Source organism: Myotis myotis, unplaced genomic scaffold (genome assembly GCF_014108235.1).
Source record: "Myotis myotis isolate mMyoMyo1 unplaced genomic scaffold, mMyoMyo1.p scaffold_m19_p_17, whole genome shotgun sequence".
NCBI lineage: Eukaryota > Metazoa > Chordata > Mammalia > Chiroptera > Vespertilionidae > Myotis > Myotis myotis.
In genome coordinates, this window is record NW_023416321.1 from 15764727 (window position 1) to 15781405 (window position 16679).

The window sequence follows — 16679 nt, forward strand, 5'->3', positions numbered from 1 at the left end:
TCCTGAAGCTTAGGAAACTAGATGATGCAATAGAAGACTGCACAAGTGCAGTGAAGCTCGATGACACTTACATAAAAGCCTACTTGAGAAGAGCTCAGTGGTGAGTGCCTCTGCTGGGTGGGGGGAAGAGGGAGTTGCTGCTGGCCTGCCAGGGGAATTGCATTATGGATGATGAAGCAGACCCGGGGATGTTGTGAGGTCATTTGGTCCTTCCCCCTGCCTCTAGGTGGGATTGTTCCAGCCCTAAACTATGTTTATAGACCTCCAGCGGAGGAGATTGCACAAGCTCCCTCAGTCTCCCATGCCTGTGTCTTACGCCCCTCACGGTCAGTAAGTTTCCTCTGATGCCTGACCCAAATACCTTTTGTTAAAGTTTAAATCCATTTTCTTTGGAGATTTTGTTTTGTGTTGTACACTTTTGCTCTAACTTGGCACAGTGCTTGGAACATAGTAAGTGCTCACTCAATAAATGTTGAATGACTGTATGGTGTTTGGAAGAAGAATAATCTTGGAGACAGTTGAGAGTATTGCTTAGCCTGTTTGTTTGGGTTAGGAAAGACAGTCTTAAAGTTAGAAGAGATTTAATCTAGCTCAACCTCCCAGCAGTATATGGAACCCCCTTTGAAAATACCCATCTGACAAGCTGATTTCCGAGCCAGGGTATGCCTGCCTTTAGTGCCCAGAGCATACTTGTTCATCTTAACTCTTGGACCCACCAGAGTCTTCTCTATGCAAGAATATTAGCAAGAGCTAGGAGAGACCCCTTTCAAAAATTAATCTTATTACTTTTTTTTTTTTTTTAAATCCTCACCTGAAGATGTGTTTAGAAAGGGGAGAGAGACAGAGAAAGAGAGAGATGTAACATCAATCAGTTACATCCCTTACATGCCCCCACCAGGGATCGAGCCCGCAACCTAGTAATGTGCCCTGATGGGGAATGGAATCCGCAACCTTTTGGTGTACAGGATAATGCCCCAACCAACTGAGCCACTCAGCCAATGCACATCTATCTTTTTTCAGATTCTTTCCCAGACAAGGAACCTCCCATTTTCAAAATTTCTAATGGAAGACCTACTTGTATATTGATCTTCCATTGCCCCTTCAGTCCTCATTATAAAATATCATTTCTAAAGAGTAGGTGCTGTACTGCCTGATGAGCCTATCATTCTTTAAGTGCCCAAGTCTCATTGGTGGTGCAGAAGGTGGTCAGAAGGTGGCCTAGTTTTGCCAAAATTATCCACATTTTTTAAAAATAGGAAAACTGCTACGTGAGTGGATTTTTAAGTAGAGGACTAAGTCTGTGAAACAGAAACAAATGCAAAATTATAGATTCTGTGAGACCAACTGTCAGTTAATCTCATCTTTACAAACCACTGACAAACAAATGTGGAAACTTCGAAAGATAAAAGAGTACCCTTTGACCCAGCTAAAGACTTACTTTAACAGATGCAAGATGCTGTATACATGTTTCCTACAGTTTTAACTAATAGCAAAAATGGAGAACCACCTGTATGTCTAGATACATGATACTGCAATGGCGAGAGAATAGACATTCTTGATTTGTTAGGAGGAGGGTGAATGGAGGTTATTTTTTTCATATGGGTACAGTAAACAAAAATCAGGAGTTGCTTTGATCAGAGACATCATCTTTGTGGTAGAAATAAAACTGTCCTCTGAGTGGCTCTACTTTTGAGATCCCACCACAGGGGCAGCAGCATAGTTGGGCACAGTTGGTTGAGGATTTGGCAGCAGCCCCCACAAGAAGAATTGGAGATTAGCTCAGACCAGGGGCCTGATTGTTGTCCTAGTCTGCCTCAGTTTGTCCCTAAAGTTGGGGAGATGTCAGATCATTGCTATATTTCCCATCATGAGCTGGCATTTCCCATTTTCCCTAAGGCTTTGCTTACTTTTCTACTTCAACTTCAGAAAAACTTTTAAATGTAAGAATGTCCTAGAATTTTTTTATTAAGTGTGAGGTAAAATGCAAATCACTGTAAAACCAGCTTGTTGAACATATCACATATGGATCTGGAAAGTTCGTCAAGGTTGCTTGTCAGATCATTCTACACCCAGGGCTATCAGTTACCAATTTTTTTTTCACTTCCGTTTATATTATACTTCATCCTGTAAATTGGTTATCTGAGCTCCTAATAGCATTTGTGTCCATAGGGCATGGTTTAGTTATCTTTTTTTTTTAAAGGCATAAATCAAGGTGTTGACAGAAAGTCGGAGATGCCTCAACTGTTGGGCTTCTCTTTGGCCAGCTATATAAGCAGCACTTCCTCTGCCTGGCCTGCAAGCCCGGTGGGCTCTGTGGTGTTTGGGAAGATGGGCCTGTGTGGGAGCATTGGAGTAAATTGAATCTTTGTTGTGCGTCGGCCAGCTGCACTGCATAGTCACTTCCCATTCCTCAACTGATGGTGTCTGTCTCTACGACCACTACCACAGTCTTCGATATAATTGGTAGCCAGTCTTGGTGCCAGTGATCTTATCAGGACACAGAAGATGCCCCCTTGGCTTCTGTGGAAGAAACACTTAAAAGGTCTAGCAGTCGGCCTATCAAAAGCTAGATTCCTCCCATCTTGGGCCAGGTCCCCTCCTTTCTTTTGCACTATCCAAATGGAAGCAAGCCTAAGTTTAGAGTCCTTTTCTGTCTCACCTATATCTCTCAGATTGATTGGTCTTAATGAAAGCATTTCCCAGTGGCCACCACCTTGACCGTGATCCTTCTAGTGGCTCACTAATCCCACTTCCACTCTGGATTGAGGCTGGCCCTGCATGTTTATGGCACTCTAGGTTTCAAAGCTCTTCCATATCCATTTATCTCACTTGATAATTTTTCTTGTGTGTTTTAATCTCAAGTAATCAAATGGGTGCTTTCACATTGCCTTTCCTAAGGCAGGCCAGATGCCTCTTGGTGGCTCTATGAAATCAAAAGGAAGTTTCTCTTGGTTGCTTTCTGCTCGGAGCAGACTATCACTTTGCGGGTTGGGTGCAAGGGGCATGAGACCTCTCTGTTTTTCTCAAGGAAGTGTGGTGGTTAATTTTTTCTCATGCTAGCTTAAGGACTCCTGTTTCATGAAGCATCTCAACCAAAAGTCTGTGTTTCATGCTTGAGCCAGGCCTCTTCCTCTAGAGTGATACTGAAGGCCATTGCTATTTATGTCACTCGACTGCCCTGTATTTCCTTCTCAGTTACATGGACACAGAACAGTATGAAGAAGCAGTGCGGGACTATGAAAAGGTGTATCAGACGGAGAAAACAAAAGGTAAAGGTATTTGGGAGCATGCTTCTCAGGAAACGGTGTGGCCTTGCTTGTCGGCCCTAAGAACTGGACACGGGTGATTTGATTTAGGGATCATGATTGTAGCTGGAGCTTATTCGATCACCAGCCAGGAAGAAGTGAACAGAAATCCTGAGTGTAGAACGAGGCATCTATTTTTCTGGTCCCAAATTTTGCCTGTTAACTTCACATCCTTTTCTCTGTGATGAGACCGATGTGAGAAACTCTAAGTATGAGTAGGTTTTTTTTAATCTCTAGGGGGAAAACACACCAGAAAAGCCCCTAGTATAGTTAACAAGACTTCTGACTCCAACACATCTGGGCTGGGACCTGGTAGGGGAAGCCAGATCAGATTTGTCCTTGATGCTAGATGTCTCCCTTTAGAACACAAACAACTCCTTAAAAATGCACAGATGGAACTAAAGAAGAGTCAGAGGAAAGATTACTACAAGATTCTGGGCGTGGACAAGAACGCCTCTGAGGATGAGATCAAGAAAGCTTATCGGAAACGGGCCCTGATGCACCATCCAGGTAGAGCGGTGGGGCGTGGACTCCGTGGGAAGAGCAAGCCAGGCTGGCCCAGTACCAAACTCAGTCCAGAATGAAAGCCTCAGAGAGGCGCTTCACTGGGAAGAAGGTGTTGCTAAGTTCAGTGCCCTCCAAATTTTGGGAGGTACCGAATTCTCAAGTCAGACATCAAGTGGTCTTTCTCTTTAACTTCTTTCTTGAGACTTTGAGACGAGTTCCCTGTACTCCCCCCTTTAGATCGGCACAGTGGAGCCAGTGCCGAAGTTCAGAAGGAGGAGGAGAAAAAGTTCAAGGAAGTTGGAGAAGCTTTTACCATCCTCTCTGATCCCAAGAAAAAGACTCGCTATGACAGTGGACAGGACCTGGATGAGGAGGGCATGAATATGGGTGGTGAGTTGGTTTGGGCAACCTGGGATGCATCTGATAGCTGTAGAATTTTAGAATATTTTTGAAGACACTCCAGAGGGAAAGACTGTAATCAGCCAGTGGCGCGCAGTGATTTGTAAAGCATGCCCTTGACCTAGACCTGTGGCATGTGAGGCACCGTGTTGGGTGCTGGAAAGAATAAAGATGAATCAAACAGGTTCCCTGACCTCCGGGAACCCAGTCTAGAGGTTTGTAAACTTCTGCCTGCAGACCAAATCTGACCACTGATCTAATAGACATGGAATCAAGTGAGTGCAGTTAAGTGTAGCAGGGGGCACTGGGGAGTGAGTTTAGCAAAGGAAGGACGGCATGGAAGCGCAGAAATGTAAACCACCCTTGGGAGTTCCAAGGGGCTCTGAGGGATAGAGGGTGCTCGAGGCGGGCAGTGTGGAGAGAGTAGCTGGAGCAGACCTCAGGAGGCCTTAGGGGATGGGGTCAGGATTATGGGCTTTTCCTATTGGCTGGAATTTCTTTTGCCCCTACTACAGTGTATTCTGATATTTATTTGCATCATACATTCCTGTAAGCACTCACAGATTTTAATTTCCCCCAAAAGACTTAGAATGAAGTAAAGCACAACTATCAACATCATTGCTCACTTTGAGCTCAGCGATAAGAGAGGCCTTGAACTATGCCCACTTCTCAGACCACTCTCTAATGCCAACCCCTTTTCCTTCACTAAGAAAAACTTTTGGAACTTACAATAAGATTAATACTGATGTATAGATAACCCTGACCTCTCCAGTTCAGTGAGAGAGAAAAACCTAGGTTTACCGGTAATGGAGCTATAATCCATCAAAAGCTATTTAAGAGTTTTAAGTAGGGGAGTTATGGGCCAGATTTAGGCTCTGGAAATACATTTGTGATGGCAGCAAAGAGGTGGTTTAGAGGAAGAGAATAGCAAGGGAGGGAAGACAGTAGATGGAAAGGACTGGCGGGCACAGTGGGAGATGGTGGGCTCAGCAGGAGTTGGTTGCTTGAATGTGTTGGGAGGGAAAGGACTAAGTTGAGAGTAACTCTGGCATAGCAGACTCAATGGGGCCATTCACTGAGCGAGGGGACCCAGGAAGATGAACAGATGTGCTGGCAAATAATTCACTTTTGGACACAGTGTGCCTTTGGGGTTCAGGGGTGGAGATAAATCTTTCTGTGCAACTTAGGTCAGGCAGTGGTTGGGGGCATCAGACCTGCTGTGACCTCATGACACGGGCACAGTGCTGGAGTCAGACAGAAGTTGGAATTAATCAGTTATTTTGCTTTTACTACCCACATGATCTTGGGAAATTACTTGAGCTCCCTATTTATGTTTCATTGAATATAAATTGGTAATGATACTTAATCCTGACAAACGGTTATTAGGATTAAATGATATATATGCAAAGTACCGGCACCATGATTGGCACCTACTTGGTGTTTTAATAAACCACAAGTTTTCTGGAATACAGTTTATACAGCATAGAATCAAACAGATACAATAAAGTATAGGTCTTATATTTATTCTCGGTAGTGTGTGATAAATTTTAGCCTTTTCAGTAGCAGCCCCAAGCATTGTAGGAAGATAGTGTGGGGAAAGTCTATGGCATTCCCAGTTGTGAGAAGAGAGGGCCAGTTAACTGGGTTGAGGCAAAGAACGCTCTCCTTTGGGGTCAGGGCTGCAGAAGGGAGCATAGCCCAGGAGTGGGGTCAAGTGGTAAGATTTGCATAGGGCGGGGCAGATGTCCTCACCTCCAGTCTGAAGTTGGGGAAACTGAGGGACGGTGATACTATCTGGGAAAGCTTTGGCGACCCATTCTCAGTGTCATGATAAATTCCCCTTCAAACGCTTCTGTTTTTTTCACCTTTTTGTCCCTTCCTTGTTTCTCACCTTGCCCACAGATTTTGATGCAAACAACATCTTCAAGGCATTCTTCGGCGGGCCTGGGGGCTTCAGCTTTGAAGGTGGGTATGCCTGCTGTTCTTGGGAGCCCCCAGTGAGGGAGCCCTTTGATCACGGGGCTCATGATTGGATGCAGCTCAATTCTCATCTAGTGGGGCCTCTGTCCGCTCCAGCGTGGCTGAGGATAGCAGAAGGGAGCTTTCTGGGCACACCTTGCCTTATTGCCACACCTTCACAGTCAGGGAGGCTTTGCTAACGACTTAGTACCAGGGCTTGTCTGCAAGAGGGGAGGTTTTAGAAGCTACACACATACTCACAACATGCTCGTGCTCCCTTAACACCCCAGGGCCCAGGCTGTTTGATACCATTAGAGCTTCTTCTCTGACTTTGAAGCAGCCCTTGGAGACTTCTCCATAATCAGAGCAAAGTGATATTTCCTAGAAAATCCAGAGTCAACTAACAAGCCCTTTTTTCCCTACAGCATCTGGTCCCGGGAATTTCTTTTTTCAATTTGGCTAATGAAAGGAAACCATCCAGAATCCAGAAAATGCCGACTTGCTCAGTTTAACCTTGAATGTGGACACAGTTCACCTCCTCCCTTCATCATGTCTCCATGTACTTAGAGCAGTTTCGTTTTCTCAGTTGGATGCCCTGTGTCTGTGAGTGGGGTGAAGGAAAGGGAGCCAGCACTGAAGACTGCGGGGAGGGGAGGGAGGCGGGGGGTGGACAGGGAGGCAGCTTGTGAATTTTTGTTTTACTGTTTAACTTTATTAAAAAAAAGAGAGAGAATAAAATGTTTTGATCCTTTCTGGCACTTTGCTCTGCCAGCTGCTTTGTCAGTGGGCCAGAGCTGAGCCCCAGCACCGACCTAATGCTGACGTGGCCTTCAGGCTCACAAGCTGCCCCACAGGGGTCTGGGCTTCCAGAGCCTGGTGGCAGGTGGGGTGCTGGCTGCCTCTCCCAAACCTGTTCAGCATGGAAGTGCTGCGCAGGTGCTGGGTATGCTGCTGGGCCCGGTCTGTTGTCAGTCATAGGGGACTGAGTTCAGAAAACATGCTTGCTTTATGGTAGAGGCCACCAGAAATCACTAGCTCTGTATGTCCAAAGCTCACATAGAGCATGGGTGGATGTGTGTCAGGCCAGGCTAACCTACACAGAGGTTTGCATGGACTCTCAACAGTTCCTCTTGCAGGTTTGAGGGAGATGGAGACAAGGTAAAACCCTGCCTCCTGGGCCCAGGGATCTGGTTGCTGACATTTGCCAACACAGTTGGAAACACCGTTCTTAGCAAATGCCCTCACTTCTCCACTGTTGCCCTTTCTGCATGGGCAGCAAGCTGGAGAAGGAAGCCGTGGCGCATGTCATGCTGGTCGGGTCAGGCTTAGTGTTTGTGGTGAGGAATCTTGTTGGGATTTCCAGGCAGACACTAGGGTCTTCGTCTGAAATGGGTTTTTGGTGCTTTGGTGGTGGAGATGGTGGAGCAGACCTTGGACCAAACAGATACCATGATTTCTTTTCCGAGCCCCTGCCTTATTCTTTTCCAGTGCTCCCCCCCTTTGGTGCCAAGGCCATGGTGAAGAGATGACTGATTTAGGCCTAGGAACTCCCCTGTGTAGCTGTCCAGACCATTGTTGGAAGAGATTGAAAGTCAGGCCCTCCCTTGTGATTGAAGCACCACTGGCCTGGGGAAATCCATACTAGGAGTTTGGGGTCTTGCCTCTCTGAGAAGTCTTTCATGTGTTTTTTTGTTTGTTTGGGGTTTTTGGTTTTGTTTCTGAGAAGTCTTTCTGACTGGGTCGGGCACACCTGTGGGCCTGTTTTAGTAGTTAATAGGGGACGAGACTCTGTTCTCTGCTTCCCTCATACCCAGCCAACCCCCACTTTCTGTGTGTGTCTAAGACCAGCCTCTCTTCTTTCTGTCTCCTCATGAAAGCCAACACTGTTCAGCTGCCCAGCCCTGTCACAGCTGTGGCCAGCCAGCAGTGGGGAGACAGGACCGATGGCCCCAAGCTGTGGAACAAAGACACACCCAGCCCTCGTCCCAGGGAAGAGAAGCTGGGCACAGAAGGGTGAGAGAGACTCACACAGCTAGGATTAACACGATTTATTTCATTATCAGTATTACAAGTTACTGAGGTTGGGCAAAGCCAGGTTGGTAACTCAAATCCCAAGCACTTTTTGCCAAGTGACAACCTAATTAGCAAGGCTCTGTTACTGAGCAGAGGGTAGCGGAGGGCACCCCAGGAACCACAGTCCACGTAGCAGTGTTAACCCCTTCGCAAAAGCACTGGGTGGGGCTTAGCCCTTAACAGCCAGGAGCCCAGTTCACTGGCTCTTAGTTCCCACCAGCCCCCTTTAGAGGAGGCATAGAGGCCTCCCGAGGCACCAAGGAGGCAAGATGGGCTGGGCAGACTGCAAGACTGGAGCTTCCCACCACGCACTGTCTCTGGCCGCTGTCTCCCATCACATAGCAGGGCCACACCACTAGGAAGGATGGCCCCCCATCCCCTTCCTGGGGTGAGGCCAGCAGCCAACCTGGGGTGTGGCTGCTGCTTACTGATCTGTTTTCTTTCCTAGCTATCAAACTGTTACCTAGTTACAGTGTGAAGAAGGGACAGGCACTTAAAAGGTTAACCCCTTTTCTACCCTGATAAGCAGCCTCAGTCTTCCTGAGGCTACACTGATTAAGAAATAGGATCAAAGCCCAGGGATCCTCCCCTCTCACTCCCACCACCAGTGTCCCGTGGCTGAAGGGACATGGAGCCCTGAGGTCTCTCCCACTAGCCAGCTCTGGACAGGGCTCATGGTTGTGGCTGCAGCTCCAGGCCCAGCTCGGCCCAGCCTTATCAGCTCTGATCCACATTCCTGAATGGTACCTGCCCCCACCCCTTTGTGTAGAGAGCTTGAATTAGACAGGAAGAGGGTAGGCAGAAAAAGAGGGGCAGTTATCTTACAAGTTTTGAAAAGGTTATAAGGTTAACTGAATAAAAAAAAATCTTAAAAGATCAAGCAGAGGGCATGCTTCCTTCTGCACCCCCTTCCCTTCTAAAGAGGGGCAACCAAGGGGCGGTGAGAACACTCAGTTGATGGTGCAGGACTGAAAGGCACCCCCCTTGCGACCGCCCTGTGTGGGCACAGGTTTGCCCTTCCCATAGTAGCCCGTGAAGATGGCCCTGACCTTCATATTCTTAGTCAGGTTCAGCATCCAGCGCCCATTGCCCAAGGAGAAGAGCTTGCCCCGGGGTGTCTCACCCACCTCCTCTCCTCGGCTGCCCCCCTTCTCCTGCCGTATAATCTCCAGGAGGTCAATGCCAGTCTGCACGGCCTCCACGTCATCCGCACAGCCGAGGGTGATGTGAGCACGGCTCCCCCGGGGCAGGCTGTCAGAGGGAGACAGCTTGTCCACATCATTTGGCCACAGTGGCAGCTCCTGCTCACTCAGCTCCACCCGGGCTCCCGTTGTCTTGGGCGTCACAAAGAGGGCAGAGATGGTCAGTGTGAAGGCCTTGGAGTAAGACTTCTTCACCACCTGCAGAGAATGAGAATGAGGACCAAGCTAGAGGCGGTGGCCTCCAGAGAGGACAGCTGTGAAGCGTGGGTCTGGCAGGTGAGCACGTAAGCAGAGCCTTTGGTAAAAGGCATATCATCCATAACTATCACTAACAGCCTGTGTGGTGTCGGAGTGTTTTTCCACTGACTGTTGAGGCTAATGTGAAAAAACAAGGTCGCTGTAGCCCCGGTTTGGCTCAGTGGATAGAGCGTCGCCTGAGGACTGAAAGGTCCCAGGTTCGATTCCAGTCAAGGGCACATGCCCGGGTTGCCAGCTTGATCCCCAGTAGAGGTTGTGCAGGAGGCAGCCAATCAATGATTATCATCATTGATGTTTCTCTCTCTCTCTCCCTCTCCCTTCCTCTCTGAAATCAATAAAAATATATTTAAAAACAAAAAACCAATGTGCCAGAGAGCCAGGAGTTAAAAGCCAGACTTCCTGTGTTTAGAATTTAGTCTCCCCCTCCCCCCTTACTAGCTGCAGGGCTTTGAGCAAGCTGTTGAACCTCTCTCCATTGGCTTCTTCATCTGTAAAATGGAATGAAACTAGAACCCATCTCCATGTGAGGGTTAAAGGAGTGACTGGGTGAAGAGCTTAGAACAGTGTCGGGCCTGGTCAGTGTGGCTCAGTGGTTGAGCATTGACCTGTGAACCAGGAAGTTGTGGTTTGAATCCCGGTCAGGGCACATGCCCAAGTTGCGGGCTCTATTCCCAATGTGGGGCGTGCAGGAGGCAGCGAACCAATGATTCTCTCACCATTGATGTTTCTATCTCTCCCTCTCCCTTCCTCTCTGAAATCAATAAAAATATATTTAAAAAAAGAACAATGTCAGGCACATAAGCGCTACTGTCATGAGTACTGGGCTTCCCCTGGTCATAGCTACGCTGATAACCTGGAGGGCAGGATGAGGTGAGAAATAAATGCCTGGAGCAAAACCTTGCTTTACATCTGATTGCACATCTGGTTATATCTGTTTCTCAGAGAAAGCCCATCTGACCATAAAAGCTTCTCTATATTTCTGCTCCCAGTCCTTTGTCCCAGTGGTGTCTAGCACATAAAAGACGCTAACACATATTGCTAAATGAATGAATGGTTAAAGATGGTAGTAAAAGTGTTATACACTTTTTTAAATACATTTTTATTGATTTCAGAGAAGGGAGAGGGAGAGAAAGAAACATCAATGATGAGAGAGAATCACTGATCAGCTGCCTCCTGCAGGCTCCTATTGGAGATTGAGCCCGCAACCTGGGCATGTGCCCTGGACTGGAATCGAACCAGGGACCCTTCAGTCAGCAGGCCAGTGCTCTATCCACTGAGCCAAACCAGCCAGGGCAATATATACTTATTCTTGAAGTTAGGCTAGGTGCTGGGAAGAGAGGTGAGCCCAAATAAAAAATGTTTGCCCTCAGGGAGCTTCTATTTCAGTGGGAAGAGACCAATGACCACACAAGTAAACTGGCTACATTAACTTAGGCAGAGAAGTGGGGGGAGATGGTGAAGGGTCAGGGAAGGCCTTGCTGAGGTGACCTGCAGGAGGCTAGAGACAGCCATGTATATCCCAGCAACAGATCACCATGTCGTTGTGGGCAAGGATACCAGTTGTGAGGTGAGGAAGGAATGGGTACCCCCAAGCCAATAAACATTATTATTCCAGGACACTTGTTACTTGGGGGCAAGGCGAGGCTTCAGACCTGAGGACAGAAACCTCAGGGCACCAGCCTCCCTCAGGACAAGGGACTCCTAGTCTTTGAGACTGAATGGAGGCTTCCAGAGGCCAGAGCAGGTTTGCTCCCAACCATTAACCTACAGGTGAACCAGCACTGGTGGGCAGACCTAGGACAAATGCGCACGCTGGCGGCACTGCCAGGCAGGACCCAGAAAGGGCGCCTGAGGTCTATGCAATAAGCCGTGCAGAGGAGTGAGCTGGAGCAGATTTCATTTTTCTTGAGCTGCCATCTTGTTTTCCTGCCTTAAGCCAGTCCCACCTCCAGAGCCCTGCCCCCTCCCCACTTCCACCCGTGTCCCTTAGGAGCACTCACATCCTGCTGGGCATACTCCTCGGCCCCGGTAGCCTTCCCGTAGTCACAGAACTTGGTTGTGCAGTGCAGCACGCCTGGGGGTCTCTTCCCAAAGTAGGTGACCAGATCAACCTTCTCCCTGTGCTCATCCCCAGAGGCAACTGCAGGGAGAGAGAGAGAGAGAGGAGTGAGTCATCAGGGCAGAGAGCAGGGGCATTCCAACATCTATCACCAAGAACATTGAGGCCCAGAGTTAAACAAACCTTAAGCATAAATTCTTGAGCCCTGGCCAGGTAGCTTAATTGGTTAGAGTGTCATCCCAGTATGCCAAGGTTGCAGGTTTGATCCTCAGTCAAGGAATTAATCAAAGAATGCATAAATAAGTGGAAGACCAAAAACCTCTCTTTTTCTCCCTTACCCTCTCTAAAATCAAAAATTTTTAAAAAGCATAAATTCTTGAGCACTCCACTGTAAATCATTTATTCATTAGTTGGTCAAACTAATAGCAACTCCAGAGCTTAAAAAGGGTACATAAGCCATGGCCAGTATGGTTCAATGATTAGAGCATTAGCCCACACATCAAAGGGTCACAGGTTCAATTCCTGGTCAAGGGCATGTACCCAGGTTCAATCCCTGACAAGGACGTGTGCAGAAGGCAACCAATCGATGTGTCTCTCACATCGATGTTTCTCTTCCCATACCTTCTTCCCTTGCACTCTAAAAAAATTAATGGAAAAAATATCCTAAGGTGAGGATTAACACACAAAAAAAGGTGCTAAATTCCCTATGTAGATGTTCACATCTCATCCCCAGACTTGAACACTAAGGCACTTGTAACCCAGAGATAGGCAGCATAAGCCATTCACTAGCATCACATCTACAATGGGAATCCACAAGTCATGAAAAGTGGGGTAAAAGAAAAAAAGATGATTGGGAACTATGTGATACAATGGAAGGTGCAGGAAAGAGCATAATTAACACCCTAGCTCACTTATAAGCCATTTGGCCCTTATCTGTCATTGAAGTACAACAATTAGGGTGACCATACACCCCAGTTTTCCCACAAACCACCCAGGTAAGTCGAAACAGCACCCTAGTTCACTCAGTGGGATAGTTACCTGGTCACCATACTATGTCGTGTGCCTTGCGGCTTGTTTGATGGGCGAGCGCCTATACAAGGTCTGGGATGTAATGGGCCTTGGGATATAATGGGATGTTACTATGTGGCTGGTAGACAAGACAAGGTTTGGAAGTTCCTGCGATTTCAATGTCTAGACTCCAAGCCTGTGGCTAGCTTCAAAGTCACTAGGGTTTTCCCTGTTTATTCCGGGAATCAAGTACCTGCGAGGACACCACTCACTCTCCCTGGGGGAGGCCTCTACTCGGAGAGCAGTACATTCCTCCTGTGGTATCCGGGGCAGAAAAGGATTCCAGTTTATAATGGCAAAAAGCAGCTTCAAGAGGCAGTGACTCTAGGGCAGAGCCACCAGCTCTAACCAGGAGCCCTGCCCCTGGGGTGCTTTTCTCAAGCTATTCACAGGTGCAGGACTCACACCTGGCCAGGGTCACTGCATTCCCTGGTTCCCCAGGATTCAAGCTTTAGGATACAAGCAAAGAGTTCTCCGAGAACATAAACAGGCACTAATTACTGCCTCTCAGCAACACAAGTATTTGGGGGGGGGCATTTCAAGTATGAACATAACCTAAAATTTGGGGGAACTAGAAATGGGTTAAATGAACAGATTAATGGGTGACATATCCCCAATAGGCCACTACAGGAGAATAAAGGTCACCAGGGCCCTTATACAAACCTACTCCATCACTGGAGCAAACAGCCCTTACCAGTAGAGAACCCTGGGAGGCCCCTGCTGGAGTGGACAAAGTCCCAGCTCTCACTATGGCTTTGGGCAAACCCCACATCCCTTCAGGGCCTGCTTTCCATCTGCAAAACAAGGGCATTTGGACTAGGTGGGATGCCACAAAAGGTGCACTTTGTAGCCCAAGGCCCGAGAACCATCATCCCCAGTGAAGTCACCATAGTCCTAGTTATGTTTTTGCAGCATAGGGTTTTGTGGAACATTTCAGAAAAATGGTTCTGCTGCTAAAAATGAGTTTGAAAACATTGGGCCAGATTCTTCTCCTAAGGTCATATGAAATGCTGACATATTTTCTGTTAGGACAGTAATTTGTTTTTCCCACCTCTAAGATGGTCTACATTCCCCTGGGAGAGGGGAACTGGGGAGAAGAAAGGGTCAAATGGAAGGGAAGCACCTCTCCATATTCCGCTCTACTCCCACTACCCTAGTACCCTGCCTGGTACTAGGGGACCCTCCACCCGCTTCCCCACTGGCCCCCAGCGCTTCGAGGACACCATGGTCCTGTGCACGCAGCACCTTGTGCACAGCCAGGGGACTTAATGAGGCTGACTGCCCCCACCCTGCCCACCCACCACCTACAGTGCTGACGCTCCTTCTTGAAGGCCTTGTTGTTCCCCAGCTCATCCAGGAAGGCCTGGCCGGCTTTCCGGAGGGTCTCAGAACTCTTCTTGGTCAGGAACCAGCCGAAGAAGAGTGGCAGGAAGTCCTTCTCCAGCCCGGGCTTCAGCTTCTTCAGCTCATCAACCGACAGCCCCCACTGGCTCTTCTCCTTGAGCTGGGCACAGTCCAGCCTCCATGCCGTCTTGGGCTCTACCAGTAGCACCTGGTACTGGTACTGGTCGGCCATTTCAAAGAGCTGCTCCAGCCGCTCCCGCTCATGGTTGGTGTCGTCCAGCACAAGGACCCGGATGTCCCGGCGGCAGCAGTCAGCCAGGTCCTTGTCCAGCCGCTTGTACTCCTCGGAGAAGCCTCCTCGAGCGGGGGTGATCTTGTAAGTGTCGGCAGACACCGTCTTGGTGCTGTCACGGTACCTGTCCATGATGGCCCGGGCCAGAGTGGACTTGCCGCTCCCTGGCAGGCCACGCAGGATGAAGAGCGTCTTGCACTCTTGCAGCGTGCCCACCGTCTCCTCATCCTGCAGGAAGGGAAACTGCAGCTCAGGCTTGTCCTTGGCCCCTAAGGATGACATCTTGCGGAAGAAGATCTTGGGCAGGAATGTATGGCTCTTTCGAGAGAAGCCTCTATTCTGTGTGAGGAGGGAAGAGCAGAGGTCAGCCAGGTCCCTCGTAGCTCCTTGTTCCCTGGTCTCTGGCCTCTTCCTAACTGGGAGCCCCTCCCTGCCTGGAGCTCTCGGCTGGATTTACAGGTACCCTAGGTATTATGGGTGCCTTTCTCTCTCCTGGACCGACTGCTTCTGGTTGTGGAGGATGAAGGGCAGGCTTGTCTGAGCTTTCCCAAACTCGTACTTTCCTCTATCAGAGCAACACACTGCTGTCGCCTCTAAAGAAAAATGTGTGCCCAGGCTGGTTTGGCTCAGTGGATAGAGCGCCGGCCTGCAGACTGGGAGGTCCCGAGTTCGATTCCAGTCCAGGGCACATGCCTGGATTGCGGGCTCGGTCCCTACTGGGAGTGTGCAGGAAGCAGCCGATCAGTGATTCTCTCTCTCATTGATGTTTCTCTCTCCCACTCTCCCTTCCTCTCTGAAATCAAAAATATATTAAAAAAGAAAAATGTGCTGGGAGTGCCTGCAGGGAGGGCCTGAGGCTGAGCTTCTAGGGACCCCCAACTTTGATACTCTCCGCACCTGCCTCTTGGGAGGTAGGAGTCTGATGTCTGGGCACAGCCACAGCTGCCCTGGCTCTGAGTGTGCTGAGGAGAGTGGGTGGAGAAGGGTTACCCAAAGACTGCCTCCCTTCCCCCAACAATGGCAGCAACAGATAATACTCTCTTGTCTGGGATGGGGGGACAATGGTCCCACAGAAGGGCGGGTGGGGGGCAGGGCAGGAGAGCGCTGGACAAAGGGCCTCATTCACCACGCGTGCCACCGCCTCCCCTGCGCTCGGCCCCCTCAAAGCCCTGGTCTCTGCCTGCACCGGGCTGGGCAGCTCGGGCACCTGCGTTCGGGCCCAGCTCCACCCCCGCTTTGCTGTGTGTCACAGCACCTCTCCGCGCCTGTTTCCCTGCCACCAAAGCCACAAGTGACAACAGCGCTTACTATGCGCTGTCTTCACACCAGCCCCACCTCCCGTCGGCACCCAGAGAAGGGAGCGGGCCACTGGGTTCCGGGACGGGCCCCGGGCAGGGGGAGGCGAGGGACGCCCGCCCGCGCGGGAGCCACGCGCCATCTGGTCCGCAGGTCCCGAGTCCTCCCTCTTCCAGCGGCCGCCACCCCGCCCGCAGCCCCGTCCACTCTCCTCGCCTCTCCCCTACCTCCGGGTTGCACCGGACCGCCCTGAAAGCCTCAACTCAAGTCGGGAACCTCAGGGCCTTGTTTGCATATGGTACTTCCTCCCGAAAGTCCCCCGCGGCTCCCGTTTTCCGTTAAGGCGCGACCCCGCGCCCGCCTCCCGCCTTCCCCGCGCCTGCTCTGCTCACCATGATGGGGAGGGGACGCCGCCGTCGCCGTCTCCGCAGGCACTAGCTCTCCGGGGCCGCCCGCCTGCGCGGAGGGACACGGAGCCTAGCGAGCGCGCGACCCCGCGCCGGGCCGCCTTACATAGCCGCGGGGCGGAGCGCTCTCGGGCGGACCGGGGAAGGGGCCGGGACGCGCCTTCGAGCCTGCGCAGGCGCAGCAAATCGAAACTCGAAACTGAGCTGCCCTTGGGTGGGGGGTGGGGGGTGGGGAGACGGAGGAAGCGCCCCACGTGGGGCAGCCTACGGGAGCGACCCGCAGACTGAGCAGCAGCAAGAAGTGCTGGGCTACCCTGGCCGGCTTGGCTCAGTGGATGGAGCATCAGCCTGTAGACTGAAGGGTCCCAGGTTCGATTCCGGCCAAGGGCACATGCCTGGGTTGCGGGCTCGATCCCCAGTAGCGGGTGTGCGGGAGGCAGCCAATCAATGATTATCTCATCATTGATGTTTCTATCTCTCCTTCTACCTTATTATCTGAAATCAATAAAG

At 50.0% G+C, this 16679-nt stretch overlaps 2 protein-coding genes across 5 annotated transcripts in view; one reads left to right on the forward strand and one right to left on the reverse strand.

Moving 5' to 3' along the window:
- DNAJC7 (DnaJ heat shock protein family (Hsp40) member C7) overlaps positions 1-6846 on the forward strand; it is a 32702-nt gene extending 25856 nt beyond the window's left edge. For all 3 annotated transcript variants that reach the window (XM_036339788.1, XM_036339789.1, XM_036339790.1), the window contains exons 9-14: positions 9-100; positions 3196-3269; positions 3669-3815; positions 4050-4202; positions 6114-6176; positions 6596-6846. In XM_036339788.1, the coding sequence (XP_036195681.1) occupies positions 9-100; positions 3196-3269; positions 3669-3815; positions 4050-4202; positions 6114-6176; positions 6596-6633 (567 nt within the window). In that variant the 3' untranslated portion in view covers positions 6634-6846. The remainder of the gene's footprint in view (positions 1-8; positions 101-3195; positions 3270-3668; positions 3816-4049; positions 4203-6113; positions 6177-6595) is intronic.
- Positions 6847-8203: 1357 nt separating this feature from the next.
- LOC118671523 (2',3'-cyclic nucleotide 3' phosphodiesterase) lies at positions 8204-16315 on the reverse strand. 2 transcript variants are annotated; one of them, XM_036339791.1, is made up of 4 exons: positions 16155-16315; positions 14139-14805; positions 11704-11843; positions 8204-9643 (listed from the first exon to the last, which is right to left on the reverse strand). In XM_036339791.1, the coding sequence occupies exons 1-4, from the start codon at positions 16155-16157 to the stop codon at positions 9194-9196; spliced, it is 1260 nt and encodes a 419-aa protein (XP_036195684.1). In that variant the 5' UTR covers positions 16158-16315; the 3' UTR covers positions 8204-9193. The 2 variants fall into 2 exon arrangements, with proteins under 2 accessions (XP_036195684.1, XP_036195685.1); XM_036339792.1 differs by lacking the exon at positions 16155-16315 and adding an exon at positions 15990-16006.
- Between the last annotated feature and the right edge of the window lie 364 nt (positions 16316-16679).